The sequence below is a fragment of the Tyto alba genome, unplaced genomic scaffold, assembly GCF_018691265.1.
Source record: "Tyto alba isolate M040663 unplaced genomic scaffold, T.alba_DEE_v4.0 Super-Scaffold_40, whole genome shotgun sequence".
Lineage (NCBI taxonomy): Eukaryota > Metazoa > Chordata > Aves > Strigiformes > Tytonidae > Tyto > Tyto alba.
This window is the reverse complement of record NW_024881316.1, coordinates 50,291,511-50,312,406: the sequence shown is the minus strand read 5'-3', so window position 1 is coordinate 50,312,406 and position 20,896 is coordinate 50,291,511. Positions and strand designations below refer to the sequence as shown.

The 20,896-nt window shown below is 54.6% G+C and overlaps 2 protein-coding genes across 4 annotated transcripts in view; both read left to right on the top strand.

The window, feature by feature from the left end:
- The first annotated feature begins 1,968 nt into the window (after positions 1–1,968).
- On the top strand, positions 1,969–15,815 carry LOC104365543 (upregulator of cell proliferation). 2 transcript variants are annotated; one of them, XM_032986552.2, is made up of 2 exons: positions 1,969–2,019; positions 7,503–15,815. In XM_032986552.2, exon 2 carries the CDS (start codon positions 7,505–7,507, stop codon positions 14,813–14,815), a length of 7,311 nt encoding a protein of 2,436 aa, XP_032842443.2. In that variant the 5' UTR covers positions 1,969–2,019; positions 7,503–7,504; the 3' UTR covers positions 14,816–15,815. The 2 variants fall into 2 exon arrangements, with proteins under 2 accessions (XP_032842443.2, XP_032842444.2); XM_032986553.2 differs by lacking the exon at positions 1,969–2,019 and adding an exon at positions 2,040–2,160.
- A 2,990-nt stretch (positions 15,816–18,805) lies between these two features.
- Positions 18,806–20,896, top strand: part of SELENOI (selenoprotein I) — a 33,715-nt gene continuing 31,624 nt past the window's right edge. For both annotated transcript variants that reach the window (XM_042803047.1, XM_032986555.2), the window contains exon 1: positions 18,806–18,929. In XM_042803047.1, the coding sequence (XP_042658981.1) occupies positions 18,882–18,929 (48 nt within the window). In that variant the 5' untranslated portion in view covers positions 18,806–18,881. The remainder of the gene's footprint in view (positions 18,930–20,896) is intronic.

Genomic DNA, 20,896 nt, shown 5'->3' with positions numbered 1-20,896 from the left:
GGGAGGGGATTTTGAACAGCTTCCAGAGCCAGGTGCCCTCCTTTGATCTGAGGCATAGAGTCATGACAGGGTAGTCTGTCCAGAAAGGATAGAAAAAGTGTGATCCCCTCCCAAAAGTGAGGCATGGCTCGGTTTGTACCCGGGACACGCCAGAGGTTCGCCAGTGATGGAGAGCCCAGACGAGGGGTGTTGGTTGAGGAGGTGACTTCTGAGCATCTAAGGTCAAGCTGGAGGAATCCCGACCCTGATTTTTGAGTCCCAAACTGAGAGCATCTGCATTCTGTCCTAAACACTTTAGCTGAATTCAAGGGATCTGCAGCGTAATTCAGATCTGAGCCCCTTTATGAAGCCCAGCCCCAAGGAAACAGGGGCTGCACCACGAAGGGATGATTTCTGACGGCAGAAAATCGTACCTTCTGCTGCGTTCCCCCGCATTTTAAGCAAAACCCCAAGTGCTTTCAGCAAACGGCGTGAGTGGCTCTAGGCTGGCGGGTCCCTCTGGCAGCGGAGGTGTGCAAGCAGGCGTGCAAGCACGTGTGCAAGCGGTGCTCCCAGGACGATACGCGGAGCACAGCAGATGGGAGCGCGCTCTTCCACGCCGTGCACCGCTCGCCGGCCCCCCCGGGGTTTGCTGCAGCCGTGCCCATCCCCGGACTGGTGCAGAAAGCTGCCAGCGAGGCTGTTCAGCAGGGGTCCCGGGAGCCATCGTGCTTTCCAAATGACCTGACTAGTTATTTTGCTTCCCGACAAACCTCTAACTGAGGCGGGGGTGCCTACGCATCATTATTTCCATGCCGTATCTTGGTAGCCACACCTGAGCTCTGGGGTCTGAGTGTTGGAGGGGAGCTAATTTTAGAGCAGGATTTCCCTGTCCGCCGTGCTGTAGGTACCCAGAGAGGAAGAGACAGCCGCTGTCCTCCCCCCTAAAGCCCAGGGATGGGGAACAGACTGACCCACGAGTCTTTCTGACAGAGGAAGGGATGCCCGCTCATTCCCATTCCTCCCCAGAATTTGGTCTGTGGACAGAAAATGGTATTTCTGAGGAAGGCAAAAAAAAACCAACCCCAGAACCCGGCTGTCTCCAGGAACAGAGCTCTGCTGGGGTTTCAGGGGCTGCTTCCAGGCTTCTTTAAACTCTCACTCTGTCTCAAATGTGTGTGAGCAGGAAAGAGCCTGTGCCTGGACCACGGTTTAGTCTTCTGTGGAGGTAGTGGAGGGGTTTGGGTTTGTCCTGTACTGGCCAAGGCTCTGGGCAGAGGGATCAAAGCTGACCTCTGCTGAGGTGGTGAGGCTGCACAGACATGGGGTATCAGGAAGGACCAGGAGGATCCTTTCAATACTTACCGAGGGCTTAAAGGGGGCTTCTGAGAAAGATGGGGACAGACTTTTAGCAGGATTTGTAGTGACAGGACGAGGGTTGATGGGTTTAAACTGGCAGAGGGCAGATTTAGGTGAGATCTGAGGCAGAAATTGTTCCCTGTGCGGGGGGTGAGGCGCTGGCCCAGGGTGCCCAGAGCAGCTGTGGGTGCCCCCTCCCTGGAAGGGTTCAAGGCCAGGTTGGACGGGGCTGGGAGCCCCCTGGGCTGGGGGAAGGGGGCCCTGCCCGGGGCAGGGGGGGGAACTGGGGGGGATTCAAGGGCCCTTCCCACCCAAACCGGTCTGTGAGTCGATGATTTGGGGGTGAGGGGAGCAGGTCGGGGTGGGGTTCCAGCCCAGAGCCCCAGGCGGTGCCGGGCACACCCAGCACCCTTGTGCAGAGCCCAGGGCAGGATTTGGGTGCCTGGGGATGCTGCTGCCTTCTGAGCCGCCTGGCTCAGCTCCAGCGGGCGCCGGCTGGCAAGTTTCTCTTTCAGTCTCAGTTGCAGACAATGGCCTGATTTCCAGGAACACAGAAGACCTCCTCCCTGCCTCTATCAATAGGAAGCAACAAGTCGCTTGAGAACACAGGAAACTGTATAAAAGTAGGGGCTGAGCTGGGCAAAGACCCGTTTGGGAGCTGCTGAGCGCTGGAAGGAGACGGTAGGACTTTGTTAATGAGCTCTGCGCTGAGTCATGGATCAGTGCGGAGCGGGGATTTTGTCTTCTGCTTCCTATTTTATGTGTTTTCCCCATCACCTGAGGGATCCCAGAGAGGGTGAAAAAGGGGTTTTAGGGCAGCGGGTGAGCGGTCTCTGCTCGCAGTGTAGGAAGGAGGCAGCAGCCTTCGCTCGCCAGCCTGTTTGAGGAAGCTCGGGGCCGGGGGGGGCCGTGTGTGCTGCGAGGGTTGAACTGGGACGGGTGGGAAAGGGGCTGGGGGGGTCCCAGCCGGAGCTGGAGGCATCCTGGGGAGGGAGGATTCACGGGCAGGCTGACGTCTGCAGGGGTGCAAAAACTTGCTTCAGGAGCTGGGTGGGGAGGGAGCCGCTGTTTGCTTTAGGGACAGGTCCCGTCCCCGCTGCGCGCCGGTGCCCGGGCTGGGGAACCACAGTGGGTCAGGGTGGGTGCGCTCACCCGAAACCGTGCCGGGAGCTGGGGGGGGGGTGGGGGGGTGGGCTGCGGAGCTGTGACTGCACCCTCCACCCCGGTGCCATTTGCTTCGGGGCTCCGGGGACAGGGGACCGGGCTGGGACCTGTCGGAGCGAGACCGCGGGGCCAAAGGGGAGGTGGGGGGGGCCAGCCCCGCGGGCGCTCCCGTGGGCTCGGAAGGTGAAAATTCGGGGGAACCTCACTGATAATAACCTTTTCCGTGGCACGCTCTCTGTCAGCAATAACGGGGGGTGCAGAAGGAGCGGGTGCTGGGGTAACGAGCGGGGGTCGTGGGTCGTCCTGCTCCATCCCCAAGCCTGGGGTCGGAGTTTTCCTTCTCCTCCTGCCCTGGTTTTGGCTGGAATAAAGCGAATTTTCTTCCTAGCAGCTGGCAGGGTGCTGTGCTTCGGAGGGAGGCCGAGAGCACTGTTGGTAACGCGGGTGGTTCCGTTGTCTCTCGGCAGTGTTTGCACTAACTCCGGGGCTTTTCCCTTCTCTCGCTGCCTGGCCAGCAGAGCCTGGGGGGCACAAGAAGCCGGGAGGGGACACAGGCAGGACACCGACCCAAACTGGCCAAAGGGGCTCTCCAGACCGTACGGCCTCATGGCCGGTATCTAAACTGGGGGGGGTTGGCCGGGGGGCACCACGGCTCGAGGGTTGGCTGGGCATCGCTCAGGGCCGGGGAGCAACTGGACTGTGGAGCACTTGTTTTGTGTGTTCTCTTCTCACTTTCCCTCCCTTTTCTGTCCTATTAAACCAAACCATCTTTATCTCAGCCCACAAGTTTTACTTTTTTTTTTTTTTTTTTTTTTTTTTTCCCAGATTCTCTCCCCCATCCCACTGTGGGGGGGAGTGAGCGAGCGGCTGCGTGGTGCTTTACTGCCGGATAGGGTTAAAACACAACAGTCTTTTTTGGTGGGTTAAGGTTTTCGCTTTGCTTTGGTAACACTGGTGGTGAAAGATAAAGCAGCCATTAATGAGCACAAGACTAATTTAGTTAGAGTAAAGCAAGCAAGCCCCATGGCAAGCACAGAAGCCTGGTGATTAACAGCTAAACAGCAATAACAGCTATAAATTTGATCTGGCCCATTCCCATCAAAACTGTCGTTATCTCAAACCCTTTGAGCCCCACCTTGGGTGCCAAAAAATCCTGTTGTGGTTTAGCCCCATCCGGCAGTTAAACTTCTAAAAGGGTAGTAAGCAATGTGGCCTATTTTTGATGAATCTGTAAGAAAGAAAACGAAAGTAAAAGAAAAGGAGAGAAATAGAGTCAAATAATGCAGATTACTGTCGGGGTCCAGTGTTGTCTCAGGTCCAGTAATCTTGGGGAGTGAGTGCACACTCAGCAAAGTTTTCTGTAGCCTTTCAAGTTCATCTTATCAGCCGAGTTGCACAGTAGACAGAGGCGAGTCTTCTGAAGCAATTACCCAGCCTTTGGCTCCATCTGGTGCGGGGGTATTCTCTTTTACCAGTCTTTTAGCCCTTCTTCAGGGGTAGAGTTGTAAATGAAAGCGTAGGCATTAACCCAACATATGGTTTGACTCAGTCTACGTTTCCCTGTTTGAGGCTTATCTAAGGAATTTGGCACTACAACCCTTCGATGCACTCTGCTCCTCCTCGGGCAGGTAGTTAGTCCTTTCGATGAACCACAACGTTCTGGAGGCTTTCCAGGTCGATGAGTGGTGGAGGCATTAACTCCTTCAGTTCCTTACACGGGTTTAGGTCCCAGGCGAAACCCTCGTCCTGTCACCACCCCAAAAAGGCTCTGATGAGTCTTCACTGGCCGGGCAGTCATCACTGGTGCAGAAGGGATGGTCTCCACTGCTCCCTGGAGTGAATCCTCTGCGTTGGTGGGTCGCCAGCCCCTGACTGTCTGCTCTTCTCCTTCAGGATTTTGGGTCTTTCTTCCCGGTGTTTTCCCTCCTGAATTCTTGAGGTGTGTGACAGTGTGCTGTCTCAGCTGAGCTGGGAGCCTCGGCTGCCCGTGGCCTCTGGAAGGTCAAGCGTCTGACCAAAAGGAGCTTCTGCTGTGAGGTGATATGAAACCCCACAACCGTTGAGCATATTGCCTAAATCTTCTCTGGCTTTAAAGGCTTTGAAAGGGTCCAAGAGCCCAGTCACAAGCACTTCAGACCATACCTGAGCTGGTAAGGGTTTTGTGCCGTTGATGGGTGCAGGGGAAGGTTTTGTGCACTGAATAAATCTCTTCAGTAGCCAACTGAATTGAGACAGAGACAGTTCTCAGGTTTGTATGGCGATGTTAAAAAAACAAAAACAAAAACAAAACCAAAAACAAACAACAAAACAAACCAGAAACGAAAGGTGTAAAGGCACATAGACAGTGAGAGCATCAGCTCCATTAAGGTTAGCAGTCAAGGATTCTTCCAGTGCATATGGGATAATAAGTGAAGGTGGAAACTGTCCTGGGTTTGAGTGAGTGGTGGCTTTTTTGGTAACAAGGGAGGGGGCTATAGGGGCGGCCCCCTGTGAGAAGCTTCTCGAAGCTCCCCCAGCTCCAAGTCAGCCCCAACGCTGCACCAAGGCCGAGCCCATCAGCTGCGCCTCTGCGAGAACGTATTTAAGAAGGGACCTGGGAGGAGGAGCTGGACTTGTGAGGAGGAGTTGGGGCAGCTGCATGAACACCAAGGTCAGTGGGGGAACAGAGGGAGAAAGGAGGGGGGAGGTGTGCTGGAGCAGAGACCCCCCTGTATCCTGTGGGGAGACGGCAGGGCGGCCCCCCTGCCACCCATGGAGGTCACTGGTGGAGCAGAGGCCGACCTGTGGGCTGTGGGGGGCCCCACGCTGCCTCAGGTGGCTGTGACCGAGCGAGGCCGGGACTCTGTGGGAAGAAGCAGCCCCCGCTCTTGTAGTTCGGTGCAGGGAGGATTGCAGCGTGCGGGGGGGTCCCGCGCCGGAGCAGTGAGGGAAGGGCTGCAGCCGTGGGAGGGAATCCAGTTGGAGAAGACTTGTGGAGAACTGTCTCCTGTGAGAAGGGAACCATGCTGGAGCAGGGGGAAGAAGTTCCAGAAGCTCCCCTCACCACAGATGGCAGAAGCAGCAGCACTGCCTGCACCCCCCATTCCTGCCCCTGCGCCCCTGGGGGAGGAGGTAGAGATATCGGGAGCAGAGCTGAGCCCGGGAAGAAGGGAGGGGTGGGGGGAAGGTGTTCTCCAGATGTGGTAGTGCTTCTCACTGTCCTACTCTGTCTGTTGAAGGTTGTTGCAAAATTTACGTTCTTTTTTTCTCAGCACTGGGGGGGTGAGGGGAGAGTGAGCGGCTGCGTGGTACTCAGTTGCCCTCTGGGCTCATACCACGGCACCCAGCTTGGTGCTTGCCAGCTGAGGCACATGCTCACACACTCCCCTCACGGGCACACCACACTCATAGGACACACTCGCTCCGAATACACAGCGCCAGGCACATGGGCTGTGACCTGTGGTCCTGCTCCAGCTGCTGGTGCAGAGCCCCTCACTCACGCCTGTTCCCCCCAGCAGCTGGTTCTTGGGATATGGATGGGAAAAATCCAAGTTGTCTCCATCCAGAGCTGTGCCTGGCACATCTCGTGGGCCCATCGTTAGGGACTGGAGGCTTTGGGTCTTTGGCATTGTCTCCGGTGCCCCTGTCTATCCATTTTGTGTCCATGTGTGGTGGGTTCTTTTATTGTTTCCGTTGTGGTTTGGGCTCAGAGGGCAACTGAGCACCATGAAGCTGCTCACTCCCCCCTCTCCCCCCAGCGCTGAGAAGGAGAAAATAAGTAAAGCCTTGAGTTTGGAGATAGGACAAGGAGGGATGAATCACCCATTATGGTCACAAGCAAAAGACAGACTTGTTAGGGGAAGGAAAAAAGAACATAAATTTAATACAGACACTAACAACAACAACCCGTAACAGACAGAGTCGGACAGTGAGAAGCACTACCACATCTTGAGAACATCTTCCCCCGACCCCTCCCTTCTTCCTGGGCTCAGTTCTGCTCCTGATATCTCTACCTCCTCCCCCAGGGGCGCAGGGGCAGGAATGGGGGGTGCAGGCAGTGCTGCTGCTTCTGCCATCTGCGGTGGTGGGAGCTTCTGGAACTTCTTCCCCCTGCTCCAGCATGGTTCCCTTCTCACAGGAGACAGTTCTCCACAAGTCTTCTCCAACTGGATTCCCTCCCACGGCTGCAGCCCTTCCCTCGCTGCTCCGGCGCGGGACCCCCCTGCACGCTGTAATCCTCCCTGCACCGAACTACAAGAGCGGGGGCTGCTTCTTCCCACAGAGTCCCGGCCTTCCTCGGTCACAGCCACCTGAGGCAGCGTGGGGCCCCCCACAGCCCACAGGTCGGCCTCTGCTCCACCAGTGACCTCCATGGGTGGCAGGGAGGGGCCGCCTTGCTGTCTCCCCACAGGATACAGGGGGGTCTCTGCTCCGGCACACCTCCCCCCTCCTTTCTCCCTCTGTTCCCCCACTGACCTTGGTGTTCATGCAGCTGCCCCAACTCCTCCTCACAAGTCCAGCTCCTCCTCCCAGGTCCCTTCTTAAATACGTTCTCGCAGAGGCGCAGCTGATGGGCTCGGCCTTGGTGCAGCGTTGGGGCTGACTTGGAGCTGGGGGAGCTTCGAGAAGCTTCTCACAGGGGGCCACCCCTATAGCCCCCTCCCTTGTTACCAAAACCCCCCCACACTCACTCAAACCCAGGACACTGGGCCAGCCAGAGATTGTAGGAGACCCTGGTAAGAGATTGCAGGATGCAGGCAGGGGTGTTGGATGGGCAGAGGGGCTGTGGTGGCGCTTGAGGGATCCAACAACGCTCACGGTGAGATCTCTGGGATCCACACTCAGCTTTGGGGTTGGATCTGCAAATGGGAGAGCAGCAGGCACATCCCTTGTCCCGGGACGGAGACCCCCCGGCTCTTGGGGCATCCCAGGCTGGGCTCCGGCAGCTGCGCTTGAGGAATCCCCAGGGCTGGAGCCTCCTGCAACATGCCTTAAAGAAAGTCTGTTTTCCTCTTCCACAGCCATGAGTTCAGAGAAGGACAAACTAGAGGATGACGAAAAGGCACGCCTTGCTAAAAAACTACTGGCAGAAGCATGTGAGAACGAAGGACTGGATTGCTCACACTGGCTCCCCAGACTGTCGGAGATACTGGGAATCAAATCCAGAGAAGCCCTGAAACATGCGCAATATGAAGACTACCTGAAGCTGGAGTGCGAGGTACGGTACCCCTGGGAAACAAAGGCGCTCCAAAAACTCCTGGAACTAACAGACAGCAAAGCAACTTTTGAAGAGCTGCAGAAGGAGCGCTTGAAGATGGCAAAGCAGAGACAAGAGGAGGCCAAGCTAATCCTGAAGGAGCTGAAGGAAATGCACAAGAGCCGCAGCCACAGCAAGGACGTTCTAAGACAGAAAGAGGAGGCTCTGTGGCAAGCCATGGAGATTCCCAAAGAGCACTGGGCACCGCCGGGGAAGTCACTGGTGGATGTGCTGGAGAACATCCAGAAGCAGCTGGAGAAGCAGGAGTCGTTGGCGGGCAGGGGCGAGAACGTCTCCGACATGGAGGTCCTGAGGCGGGCGTCGGGGGGACTGGCCCTGCAGGGCATTTACAGAACCAGCAGCTTCGCCGATGTGCTGGCAAAGCGAGACCAGCTCATCCGGGTTCCCGACGGGTTCAAGCTCGCCGGTCCGGAGCAAGGGACGCTGCTTGAGAGGAAGGAGTTCTCCTCCTCCGCGGCAGAAGCCACTTTCACCAAGTCCATGGAGCAGCTGGGGTTCAGCATCAGCGTTTCTGCCAAAGCCGGGTTCTGGGGGTTTAATGTTGAAGCCGATGCAGATTACAGCAGCTCCTCGCGGTCGGAGGACACCCGCCAGTCCCGCTCTGAGCAGAGCTACATTTGCACCACCAAGTACCAGTACATCCCTCTGGCCTCCTGCTACTTCCAAAAGCATCAGCTCCGCCTCTCGGACGCGGCCCTACAGGAGCTGCAAGACATCGAGCACCTTTTGAGCATCACCCCGAAAGCAGACAGGCCCACCATGCTGAAGAGCAGGTGCGAGAGCTTCTTCAGCAGGTTTGGGTCCCACATCAATCAGGGCCCCCTCCACTTTGGGGGGATATTCTGGTGGAAGGCATCTACGGAAGGTTTCAAAGCTGAGCAGCGGGAAGAGATGAAGCGACAAGCTTCTGAAGCACTGAACTGCTACGTCGGGGCCAGCTACAGCAGCTTTGGGGTCAGCGTGGGCGTGGAGGTGGACATTTCGAAATCCAGCTCGCGGGCTTCTCTCCAGGGAAAAGACGGGAGGAATGCCAACACAGCAGTTCAGCTCTACGTGGCCAACACAGGGGGCCCATCAGAGACGGATTCTCTTCCGCAGTGGAAACTGGGGCTCGTAACTAATAACACAACCTGGTGTGTTATTGACCGAGGCTTCCAGCTGATCCCAGTGTGGGATATAATCCTGTTTAATCACAGCAGTGATTTTAAGTCCATCTATCAAATGAGCAGCAGCCTCAGGGCTGTGTACGAAGAGCTAACGAATCGCAGTGTTGGCACCATGTTTGGAGAGGAGCTGGTCAGTGCAGTGGAAGAGGCCAGAGCTTTCATGGAGTGCGTGAAGTCCTGGGTGGCAGTGGATGAAAGGAAACTGCTCATGCTGATAGATCTAAAGCAGAATCTGAATGAAAAAACCAAAAACCACAGTGTCTGGATCAATGTATGCCTGTCGGACAAAGCACTGCAGGAGTTCCTGGTGAATACTGTTCTGCTTTTCCAGAAGTCACCGCCAGAAAACATCATCTATATCAAGTCTCTGTTGAGGTGCCTCCTGGATCCTCATGTCTATTCTGTCAAGGACTTCCCCAGGTCTTCCTTCATTATGCAATGGATCTTCCATACCAAGCAGATGCTTCCCGAAACTCTCAGTGTTTCTGAGATTGAAGATCTCACCAAGACACTGCTGCAAATGAAGGAGTACATCCAGGAAGTCACCTACGCACCAGAAGCCTCTGCATCTGCCATTCATGAAGCAAAGATCAAAGCCACCTTGACTGCAAGCCTATCTGTTTATTCATTACTCCAGTTTCTCCAGGAAAAGGCACAGAAAGACACAGAGTTGTTGGTGCTCTTAATTACGACCAGCGTGGGATACCAGGTGGAAGGGGGCATTTTTCAGTACCTCCTTGGATGTCCAGAAATCAACTTCCTGATAAATGAAATGCAAATGGCACATAAGGAGTATCTAAGTCTGAAGGAGCAAGATACTTACAGAGCCCAGGCCTTCCTGCTGCTGACGGGTCTAACTATAACAGCCAAACACAGAGAGGTGTCCCCTGAGCAGAAAAATAAGCGTTTAGTTTTCATGGAAGATCGAATGAAAAATTTATGGTCCACGGAGATAAAAACTCTCCTCAAAAAGCACAGTGCGCTCAAAGACTGGGAGATGCTGGAAAAGGACTTGCATTCCTTCATCAGTGGGCACTTGGATGACACATGTGACGATCTGAAGAAAGACAGTATAATCAAAGACATGGAAGACACTTTTCAAAGAACAGAGCCTTCCAGTCAGTCCAAATCCAACTCAGATGCCGGCGAATCCAAAGCAGATCAAGCTGTTGCAAACCAAGAGTTCCTCCACTTACTTAAGCGCCTTGGACTAGAAAGTCACTATCCAAGAAAAATGGGGACAGAAGATTTCCACATCATATACAAGACATCTTTCCATGATAGCCAGCCCAGCAAGGACAGTGAACTACCATTTTACTTCTTGCAAAAGCTATTGACCGTGGATTATCGCGTGAGGTACCTGACTTGCAAGGACGAGAGAAAACCAGGACTCGCCCCTGTGCCCAAAACCACAGAGGAAGAGCATGAACCCTCAGATTCCTTTGATGACTTTTTCACTGCTTTGGAGGGAGAAGCCCCTGAATCTGCAGCCAGGGAGAGTCATGTGCACCCCATGGACCTCCAGATGGCAATTTTTCATTGCGCTGATGACTTCATGAGACAGTACATTTCAACTAAGCTTGCTTTCTGCCAGTTTGCACTACCTCTCCTGGTACCAAACCCATGCACTTCACAGATAGAGTTCCCTCTCTGGTCCCTCAGCCAAATCAAAAAGAGCTGGAAAGGGGCTGAGAAGCCGGGAAAGCAGGCCAAAATTACCAGTTACAAAAACCAACTCATTTATCAGGCAAAGGTACCCATTGTGTCCTTCATACGGATCGGCAGCTCTCTCTCCTCGTCCAAGTCTCAGATCCTGAATGCTCTGCTGAGCAAACAGAAGCACGACACTTTTTTCCACCGACATTGCAAAGGCAGCACCAAAGACTGTTTGCTGATGAAAGGTGTTGTGGAGATCTCCTGGTACTGTCCCCGGGGCAGCGACGATGACAGCTTTGACTGCTGCGTTGCCTTCTGCAACCTGCACGGAGACGCAAGGGATCACGAAGAACAGCTGCAGTTTTTACAGGACATATCTGCCATGAACGTGGTTCTCATCGCCGAGTCTGATGCGAGTGACAAGAAAGGGATGAAAATTTTACGTGACCTGTGGGAGTCACAAAGGCCTCTGGTTTGTCTTTTCACTGAAAAAGAGAATGTTGCAGCTGGCCGATCTAGCCAAAATGTAAGAATAGGTATCAAGAACAGAAACGAAGCAGAATTAATGGATGAGCTGACAAAAACAATCAGGGATCTCTTGGAAGGGTCTAACACACTTTTCAGCCTTGACGCCTGCCTGGACAAAGCTCGCAAACGCGGATTCTTCATTGATGAAGATAGAGGGGCGTGCGTGACAGCCAAAGAAAAGGCAAAGGCGCTGGTCAAGCTTCTGAAGAAAGAGAAGCTGTTTGAGATCAAATCCCAGCTACTGCCTCTTCAAGGAAAACTCTGGTACACATGGTGCAAAAAGGACAAAGAACTCACTCGCTTGCAGGAAAAGAGGAACAAGAGCATAGAGCATCATCGGAGCCAAATTGAAGCAGAGAAATCAGCAATAAGAAGGAAGCAACTAGAGAAAGCATTCCCCCTCAATCAGCTGATGAAATCAATCCTTGGCTTCCTCCAGTCACAGCCAGCAGATACCAAGAAATACTTCCTGCAGTGGATGAAGGTCTTCATGGATGACCTGTCCTCCGATCGCCTTGACGAACTGAAGAGACAGTATCACCAGTTATGGTCTGAAATCCTGGCGGTAAAGAAAAACAGTGCAAAAGCCAATCTGAAACCTCTGTTGCTGAGTAAGTTAGATGACCTCTCCAATGAAATCAATGATTCGTCCATTGGCCTTGAACATATCCTGAGAGAGGTAGGGCAGATTTATGAAGCTCTGGAATCAATGAACTCAAAGGATAAATATGTTGTCAAGCTACCTGAAATTGCAGCTGATCTGATGGTTTCAGGGTATCCTGTCGAGCTGATGGATGGTGATGCTTCTTATGTACCGCTACGATGGGTCGGAGCAGTCTTTGACAGGTTAATTGAGAAGCTGGGGGACAAACGAGTATTTGTTCTCTCAGTGCTTGGCATCCAGAGCACAGGGAAGTCAACCTTGTTGAATGCCATGTTTGGTCTTCAGTTTAATGTCAGTGCAGGGAGATGCACCCGGGGAGCATTTATGCAGCTCATTAAAGTGGATGAGAAGCTGCAACAAGATGTGGCCTTTGATTACATGCTAGTTGTTGACACAGAGGGACTTCGTGCCATAGAGATGGTCAATAAACAGTCCCTTAATCATGACAACGAGTTGGCCACCTTTGTCATTGGCATTGGCAACATGACTCTGATCAATATCTTTGGAGAAAATCCTTCAGAAATGCAAGATGTCCTTCAGATTGCTGTGCAGGCTTTTCTGAGGATGAAGCAGGTAAATCTTTCCCCAAGCTGCCTGTTTGTACACCAAAACGTGGGAGAAATAACTGCCAAGGAACAGAACATGGAAGGACAAAGACGTCTGCAGGAAAAGCTGGATGAAATGACCTTGACAGCTGCCCAGCAGGAATTCTGTGACATCTCCTGCTTCAGCGACGTCATCCGCTTTGACGTGAACACCCACATTCATTACTTTGCTCACCTGTGGGAAGGAAACCCCCCAATGGCACCACCCAACCCCACCTACAGCCAGAATGTCCAGGAATTAAAAAGCAAAATTCTCCAAGCTGCTAAGAAGGAGTCGCAGGGCAGCATTTTGAGGTTCTCGAGCTTGAAAGTTCGTATTACTGACCTTTGGAACGCTTTGCTGAATGAAAACTTCATCTTCAGCTTCAAGAATTCAGTGGAGATTGCTGCGTACAAGAAACTGGAAACTGCATTTAGTCAGTGGTCCTGGAAGCTGAGGAGTCACATCTTAGACTTGCAAATGAAACTGGAAAACAAAGTTCGGAATGGGGACTTGCAGAAGGTCACCACGGAGTACCTTGAAAATCTAGTGCAAGAGACAAATGATGCCATCATGAAAGACATGGAAAAGTATTTCAGTGAAGACAGAGACTGTGAGATACTGGTCCAGTGGAAAACCAGCACGGAACTGAAGCTGAAAGAACTAAAAGATTCGCTCCTTTCTGAAACCAAAAAGAAGTGTGAGAGTCTGCTTGAACTCAAAAAGAACCAGTGTAAACTGGATGAAAGGAAGTCAGAATATGAAAACGAACTCCTGAAAAGGAGCAGGCACTTGGCTCTGTCTCTAAAAGGCCAGAGATTAAGTGATCGAGAACTGAGAGACAACTTTATTTCTCTCTGGGCAGACTGGGTTACTGAAGTCTCCTCCACTGCTCCCCCTCTGGAACAGGTTGATATCGATGTGGAGATAGAAGATGTCCTTCTAGAACGCTTCAAGGAGCCGAACTTACACACGCGAATCTGGACGTATCCTGCACACAGAGTATTTTCTGTCGACTTGGAGAAACACGTCGCTAAGAAAAAACGCTGGGTCATCTGGACCACGAATTTTGATGCTGCTGATGTGAGCAACATAGAATACATTACAAATAACATCATAGCGTGTGTGACTGCAAACATTGATAAGAAGGAAAAGGAGAAAAGGGATTACAGTCGAAGTTTTATTCATGAAATACTAAATGAAGTACAGAAAGGTATGAACTCTGTCCCCAGCAATGCAAAATATCATTTTAATAAGGATTACAGAATAGATTTATCACTGTATCTGTGCAGAATGGCAGCAGAAAGGTTTAAAGCCATGCATGCGGCATTCAGAAAAGCAAATGATCCAGCCATCTACCTGGAGAGCAAGAGAGAGGATTTCTTTAAATGTTTCCAGATTTCCTGCCAGGGAGCCACTTCTATCACAACATTTGCTGTTTTCCTGTGTGACAAGATTGGCCCAGCTCTTCACCAGGCGGTCTATGAGAAGACAGCTCTTGACATAGCTCGAGACATGAAGGGTAAAATCCCAGATTTCAATGGCAATAGATCCTCTCTGGAAGTTTGCATACTGAAATACCTGGCACAGGCAGAGAATTTTGATAATTTCAAGGCATACCTTTCTTGCCCAGAAGACTTTTTACGGAGTTACATTGAGAAACGTGTTAAGACCTACTGTTTAGATGAGAACAGAAGGCTGGAGAAGTTTTTAGATAACTCTCTTACTCACCTCTATGAAAACATCCAGTCAGCTGTTTTTGCATCAACCAACATTGTCAAAGACAGAAAAGACAGAAATGACAAAATCTCTCTTTGGCTGGATGAATTCTGCAGCGCGCTCGGAGAGGTGCTAAGCTTGCCCAGAAGGGAGCTGAAGGGCATCGAGCATCAGGAGATAACAGACATAGAGTTCCTGAATAATGCCATGACAGAAGCACTGACTTCCCTGAAGGATCAGCTCAAGGAAGAGCTTGCTACTGCTGATATGAACTCATTTGAAAGGCAGCCTCACACAATCCTGACTGAACAGTTTTCAGGGTGCTGGGAGCAGTGTCCCTTTTGCGGGGCTGTTTGCACAAACACCATGCGAAATCACGATGGAGAACACCAGCTCGTCTTCCACCGCCCGCAAGTTCTGACGGGGTACAGGTGGCACAAAACAGACCAGCTGGTCATTGATATTTGTTCTAGTAGCGTTGCAAGCGACTGTTTGTTCAGGATTGGTGAAGACACCTGGATCCCCTACAAGAGATACCGGGATGCAGGGCATCCTTATTCCACTTGGAACATCCCTCCCGATCCATCCATGCAAGCGTACTGGAAGTGGTTTGTATCTCGTTTCAGGACAGAGATAGAAAAATGGTACAACGGGAAATTTCATGGCAAAGGAGAAATCCCTGAATCGTGGCAGAGAATTACAAAGCAGGATGCCCTTGACAAACTGCAGACGCTTTAGGCCAAGTCAATACGAAGGAGGAACCGCAACTGCTTTGCATTTTAGAAGAACACAGTACAAGCCTAGCCACAAAATATTGTTGTGATGACTATGACCTCAAGCAACGTGAAGAACATTATATCTAATTGCTCGCAAAGTTGGGTGAAATAAGGCGTGCTACTCCTGCTATTGCTCAGAAATTCCCTCGCTTCATGATAAAGTCAGAATCCTCTTCCCTCCTTGCAGTAAACATTTACCACCGCTTTGTCTTAGAGCACAAAGGAAAAACATTGCTGCAGCGAGCAGTCATATGGCCAAGAGTAAGACCAAGTGCCAGATGAAGAGCAAAGGCAGCGTTAGAAGGTACTAATTTTATCAGCTGCTAGAAGAAAATCAGGGACTCTGGCAAAAAAATAGTACTTGTCACACTTAAAGAAAGGGCTGCGGGATCTGAGAGCGGCTTAACGTTGGCTGCAAGCTGTGCTGTTGTGCCTTTTGGGATTATTAACCTTTATCAGTAGATGCTCTGTCTCCAGTGTCACTAGAGCAACTAACATGGCAGCCTGTGAGAATTTAGGCAGTGGTTTAATTCAGTGTTTAGTAGGTGTACTTCATGTGTTAAGCTGAGCCATTACTACTCAGGAATGGGCCTGGTGAACTTTCCTCCAGCCCTCGGCCACAATAGCAACTGCTCTTGCTATTTGCTCAGCTGTCGAGCTAAAAGCCTTTGTATGACCAAAGGGGAGAATTGCCTGTCTTTGCAGCCTCCTCAGCAGCCGTCGGCAGGGCATGACGCTGGCGTTTGTGCTGCCAAGACAGGCTGGTGGCAACGGAGCCACGGCCCGGAGAACATGTAACCGGCTGGGACCGCACCGGCGAGGTGGTTGGTGGTTTTTGCTGCGCAGTTCCTCCAACGCTGCTGAAAATCCAAGGACCAAGCCCTGATGGAGAGTTGGCCAAAGTGGTGATTCAGTATAATCCCTTGTAATCTTTTCTAATAAACTAGTTGAGTTGGACCAGACTGATCTCTGTATCCTTTATTTTCAGGTGAGCCACAGTTGTGTGTGACTTCAGTGTTTGTGTGGTGAGGATGGGCAGGTGGCAACCGGGCGATGGTCTGTGGAAGGGTGTGTGGAAGGAGGGAGCCTGCTCCTCCCAGGGTGTCTGGTCAAGGACCTTTTTCAGCGTCTCAAGGCGTAATAAGAAGCGGAGGAAGCCATAAACAAGAACATCCAGTTAAACAAATCTGACTGACAAATGCTAAGGGAGGCAGTGGTGGCAACCAAGCCCGGTCAGTCGCACTAACTGATGAGGGAGAGGGTGAGGAGGTTTATTCCAGCGAGGTTATCTGATCGGGGAGCTGGCGAGCTGGGAAACTGAGGGAAAAAAGGGGAACCAAACCCAACATATACCATGACACAGACCCGACAGAACAGACGTGGAGACAAAGACAGGAGACAAACCTTGCCAGTGTGAGTGTGTGCTGCAAGGACTAAAGTGCCAGTTACTGGGGAGACCTCTGTGTGTGTGAGTGGATTTGGGGCCAGCTACTGGAGTCAGACTGGGAGTGTAGCTGCCTCTGCCCACGGTGTCAGCTACTGGAGTGAGTGGGGTCCCAGTGCAGCTGCTGGAATGAGCGGGGAGGGTCTCAGTGCCAGCTTCTGGAGCAAGTGGGGGTCTTTAACCTACAGCTGCTGGGGTGGGAACGGTGTGTGTCCTGAAAACAAACTACCTGGGGCGGCTGCTGTGAATGATGCGAGTGAAGGGCTGAGCACCAGCAGCCGGAGCAGGATGGTGAGTCACAGCCCACGTGCCTGATGCCAGCTGCTGGGCAGGGAGCAAGTGTCTGTGTCCCCCAAACTGGCTGCACGCGTGGCATGTGTGTGAATTCCCCAGCAAGCTGGACCAGCTGGTGAGCAGGGTGGCCTCGGGCCCGAGCCGGGGTATCAGGTGAGTGCGGGGTCCATGCTGGTACCCTCACCTTGCCATGTGCCTGAAGCACTTTCAGGGCTTTTCTGCTCCCATGTGTACTGTGCATCGCTTGCAGGCTTTCGATAATTTTAATCTTTCAGATGTCTCATGGCCTGTGTGCCAGTAACTCCCCGCTCCTTCCCCAGTACAGGGACACAGTATTTTATGCGGGGGCCCACGCCTTTCAGCCTCTCTGCCAGTCCACCTTGGCCCGTGTCTCCCTCGGAGGGATCGGCTGGCATGTCCTTCCTTGCAGACATTGCTGTGGGAAGGAACGCCAACATGATTCCAAGTGACACAGGGATGCAGTAGCTCTCCTTTTCATAGAATCATTGAATCACAGACTGGTTTGGGTGGGAAGGGACCTTATAGCCCCCCCAGTGGCACCCCCTGCCCCGGGCAGGGCCCCCTTCCCCCAGCCCAGGGGGCTCCCAGCCCCGTCCAACCTGGCCTTGAACCCTTCCAGGGAGGAGGCACCCACAGCTGCTCTGGGCACCCGGGGCCAGCGCCTCACGCCCCGCACAGGGAACAATTTCTGCTTTATATCTCACCTAAATCTGCCCTCTTTCAGTTTAAAACCATCACCCCTCCTCCTACCCCCACACCCCTGACCCAGAGTCCCTCCCCACCTCTCCTGTCCCCCCTTTAAGCCCTGGGAGGCCGCTCAAAGGTCCCCCCGGAGCCTTCTCTTCTCCAGGCTGAACCCCCCCAACTCTCTCAGCCCGGCCTCCCAGGGGAGGTTTATAACCACGGTTCTCAGAGACGCCGACTGGCTCGAAAGAAGCTGTGAGGGAAGGCAAAAGACCTGATGATGGAGGGGTGTGAATGCAAAGCTGAGCAGGAACCGTCTGGTGGGGTCTGTCTGATGCCCGCAGTGGGAAAGATGGGGGCTGGAGAAGGCGGGTGGCCGGGCTGTGGTGACAGGCTGGGGGGAGGCCAGGACGGTGGTGGAAATGGAAGATGGGGAGATCTGAGCGTCCCAACTTTGCTTTCAGTTTCTCTTCTCCCCCTCCTTGCTCTATCCTTCCCATCCCTCCTCCCTGTGTGTCCCCCCCCCCGCATTCCCCCCAATCCTGTGGGATCCCAAATATATATCCCTTGTCCCAGCTGGCCCTGGAGCCGGTGGGACACGGACGGGCTCCCCGTGGAGCCCATCGGATCCCCCCACCCCAGCCCTGCCCTACCTGCTCCCGCGTTTTCCCCGCTGGTCCCGGTCTCAGTGTGCACGGAGCCCGGGATGCTCCCAGTTCAACCTGCATTGGGAAGGTCCCCCTGCTCTGGCCCCTTCTGACCATCTTTTTCTTACACTTTAAGGGGAAAATTGAAAAACCGCAGGAAAACGCGCAAGTGGAAGAAGCAGGGCTGGGTCTGAGCAAGTGTTCCTGAAAATGTTGATGCTCTTCTTTCCGTTTGGCGGAAAGTCGTAAAATCCCAGAATTTCCCGTTGAACAGTGATGGGGGATGAGGTGCGGGGGGGGGGGGGGGAGATACATAAAATCACACGGTTTTTAGCTTGGAAAAGACCTTCAAGGTCCTCGAGTCCAACCGCTCAGCCTCACCCTGCCAAACCCACCGCTGCCGCCGGTCCCCTCAGCAGAGCCAGTGGCAACCCCTGCCCCTTCTCTTTCCCCCGAGGAGGGGTTTATTTTTTAACCAAATACCTCCCCCCCCCCCCCCCCCGCCCCACAGGCCTGCAGGGAGGGGTCAGCGAGCCGCCCTCACCCCGGCGGGGAGCAATCCTCCGCCACCTCCGCACCGCGGAGCTGCCCAAGGCAGGCCTGCCTCGCCCCCCTCCACACCCGCAGCGGGGCCGACCCCCCCCGCCCCGGGGCTTTATTTCCCCTAAAAAAATCATTTTTTTTTTAATTTTAGAGCCGCTGCCCCCCCCCCCCAGCAGGCAGCCGCACCCCTCGGCGCCCTCCCGCCCTGCAGGCGGCGCCCTCCGGCGACCGGGCGGGGCGCCGTGACGTCAGGGCCACGCCGGGTGGGCCGATGCGGCGGCGGGAGGCGGGCTACGGCGGCCGGCGGGGGCCTGGGCGGGCGCGGAGCGGCGGGACCGCCACCGGGACCGGGACCGGCACCGGCACCGGCACCGGCAGCGGGCGGTGGGGCCGCCATGGAGTACGTGACCGCCGAGCAGCTGGCCGGCTTCGGCAAGTACAAGGTACCGGCGCGCCCCGTACCGGCTTGGGGGGGGGGTGTTTCGGGGGCCTGGCTGTGGGGTTCAGGGGGTGCCCCGGGGGGGGGGGGGTGTCTGAGGGGGGCCGGGGCCGCCGTTTGGAAAGGGGAGGGGGGCTCCGGTGTGTGTGGGAGTGTGCTCGGTGCTGTGGAGAGGGGTGGCGTGGGACACGGTGCCGTGGGACACGGTGCCGTGGGGAGGGGAGGTGCTGTGGGACCCCGGGGGTTGGGTGAGGGGTGGGGGGGTGGGTGGGTGGGGGGGTGGGGGGGGGGGGGTGAGCTGCGGTGGAGCCCCGTGGGGTGGGGGGAGAGGCGGGGGCTGCTGTAGGATCTGACCCCGCGGAGGGGGAGCCGTGGGGGTCGGTTCCGTGGGGCGGGGGGGGGGGGGGGGGGTTGCCCTGCAGTGGGAGGGTGGTTGTGTGTTACGTGTGTGTGTGTGGGGGTGTGTGTTCCCCCCCCCCCCCCCACGGGTGCGCTGAGGTCTCGGGAAAAGCGGTGGGTGCTCGGCTCCGTGCAGGCGCCCCCTTTACCCCCCACGCACAGTCCCCCGAGTGGGCCGTGCCGTGGGGGCCAGTGCAGTGCGGTGTGACAAAGTCCTTTTCCCATTTTCCCCTCTCCTCCCCCCGCCCCCCCCAGCTATTTCAGGGCGGGGGAGGGGGGGGTGCGTGGGGTGCGTGTTCTGGGTGCGGCGCAGGCGGGACCGTGCGAGATGTGGGGCCCCCTCCTTGTGGGAGGGGGGACAGGGGGACCGGCGTGTCCCCCGCAGCGTAGTCAAGGGGTGCCTGCCTTCAAACTGGGGCCCCCCTCCAGCCCGTTTCTCAGCAGGTTTGCGGACGATGCAGGGGTACAACATCCAGCACAACCCCCCAGGCTGGTCCCCGCCCCCCCCCCCCCTCCCCCCGGGGAAGGAGGGGGCTGCCGTGGGGGACAGCCGAGCGTGGGTCGGTGGCAGTGTGACTGCGTGCCGGCTGTGCTGCCCCAGCTGTGCTCCAGCTGTGCGCCAGACCCAGAGGCCGGCGCCTTGCCCGGTTGCGCTGTGGCCACCCCCGCTGTGAAAAGGGCCACGGAGGGGGGGGAGCTCGGGCTGCGTGCGGGGTCCCTGCGCAGTCAGACCCGCAGGAACGTGCCGGACGTCGTCCCCGTCTCCTCCTGCGAGCGTGGCAGTCTGGGTCTTGTTCAGAGCTCTGGAAACCCTTGAAGGAAGCCGCTGTAAGTGCTAACAGGCTCTGCTGTGGCACTTTAAATCCGTAAGGGCTGATTTTAGGCCGAAATATGTGGCATCCTTCACACAGGGGAGCACTGGATTGTGTGTTTCTGTGGAGGGGAGGGTGTTTGCCGTGTTTTTTTCTTCTCCCCCACCAGCAGCAGAGCTACATGGTTTCACCTCGCCTGCTTTGCTCTAGGATCCGTAGCGTTGAGCCACACTGCAGTCATCCTTCCAGTGTGGTTCCTGGGGTGCAGGACAGTTAGGACACGGCTGATGCGTTCAGGGAGCGAAGGAGGTGACAGGCTGTTTCGTACAGCCGGGTGAGGCTGTCAGCGTGGGTCTGAGAGCACTCCGTGGGGGCAGGAGTGGTCAGGGCTTGCTCACGCTTTCCTTTTGCACACCCCGAGCTGTTGAGGTAGAGGTAAATGCACTTGGTACAGCGAGTTTGACCAACGTGACAAGTTGCGTGAGGCTTCCTGTGGACGGCAGAGAGTATGGGGATTCATCAGTAAACTTTAAGTGTGTTTAGAAAGGCAGTGAAAGATAGTGCTTTTGTGTGGGTGCTGGAAAAAGGTAAGCAAAATGCACTCAGCTTGGAGCCAGGCCTCCTAAATGGACTAATTTTGCTCCTGCAAAGACAATGCTTTTGTTAAAGAGGGAGGCTGTTGTGTGTTCAGCCTGTTTCTAGCAGTGCCCGGAGGGATTTGTGGTGCAGCTGCCTTCTCTCTCAGTACCTGTGTGGTGAA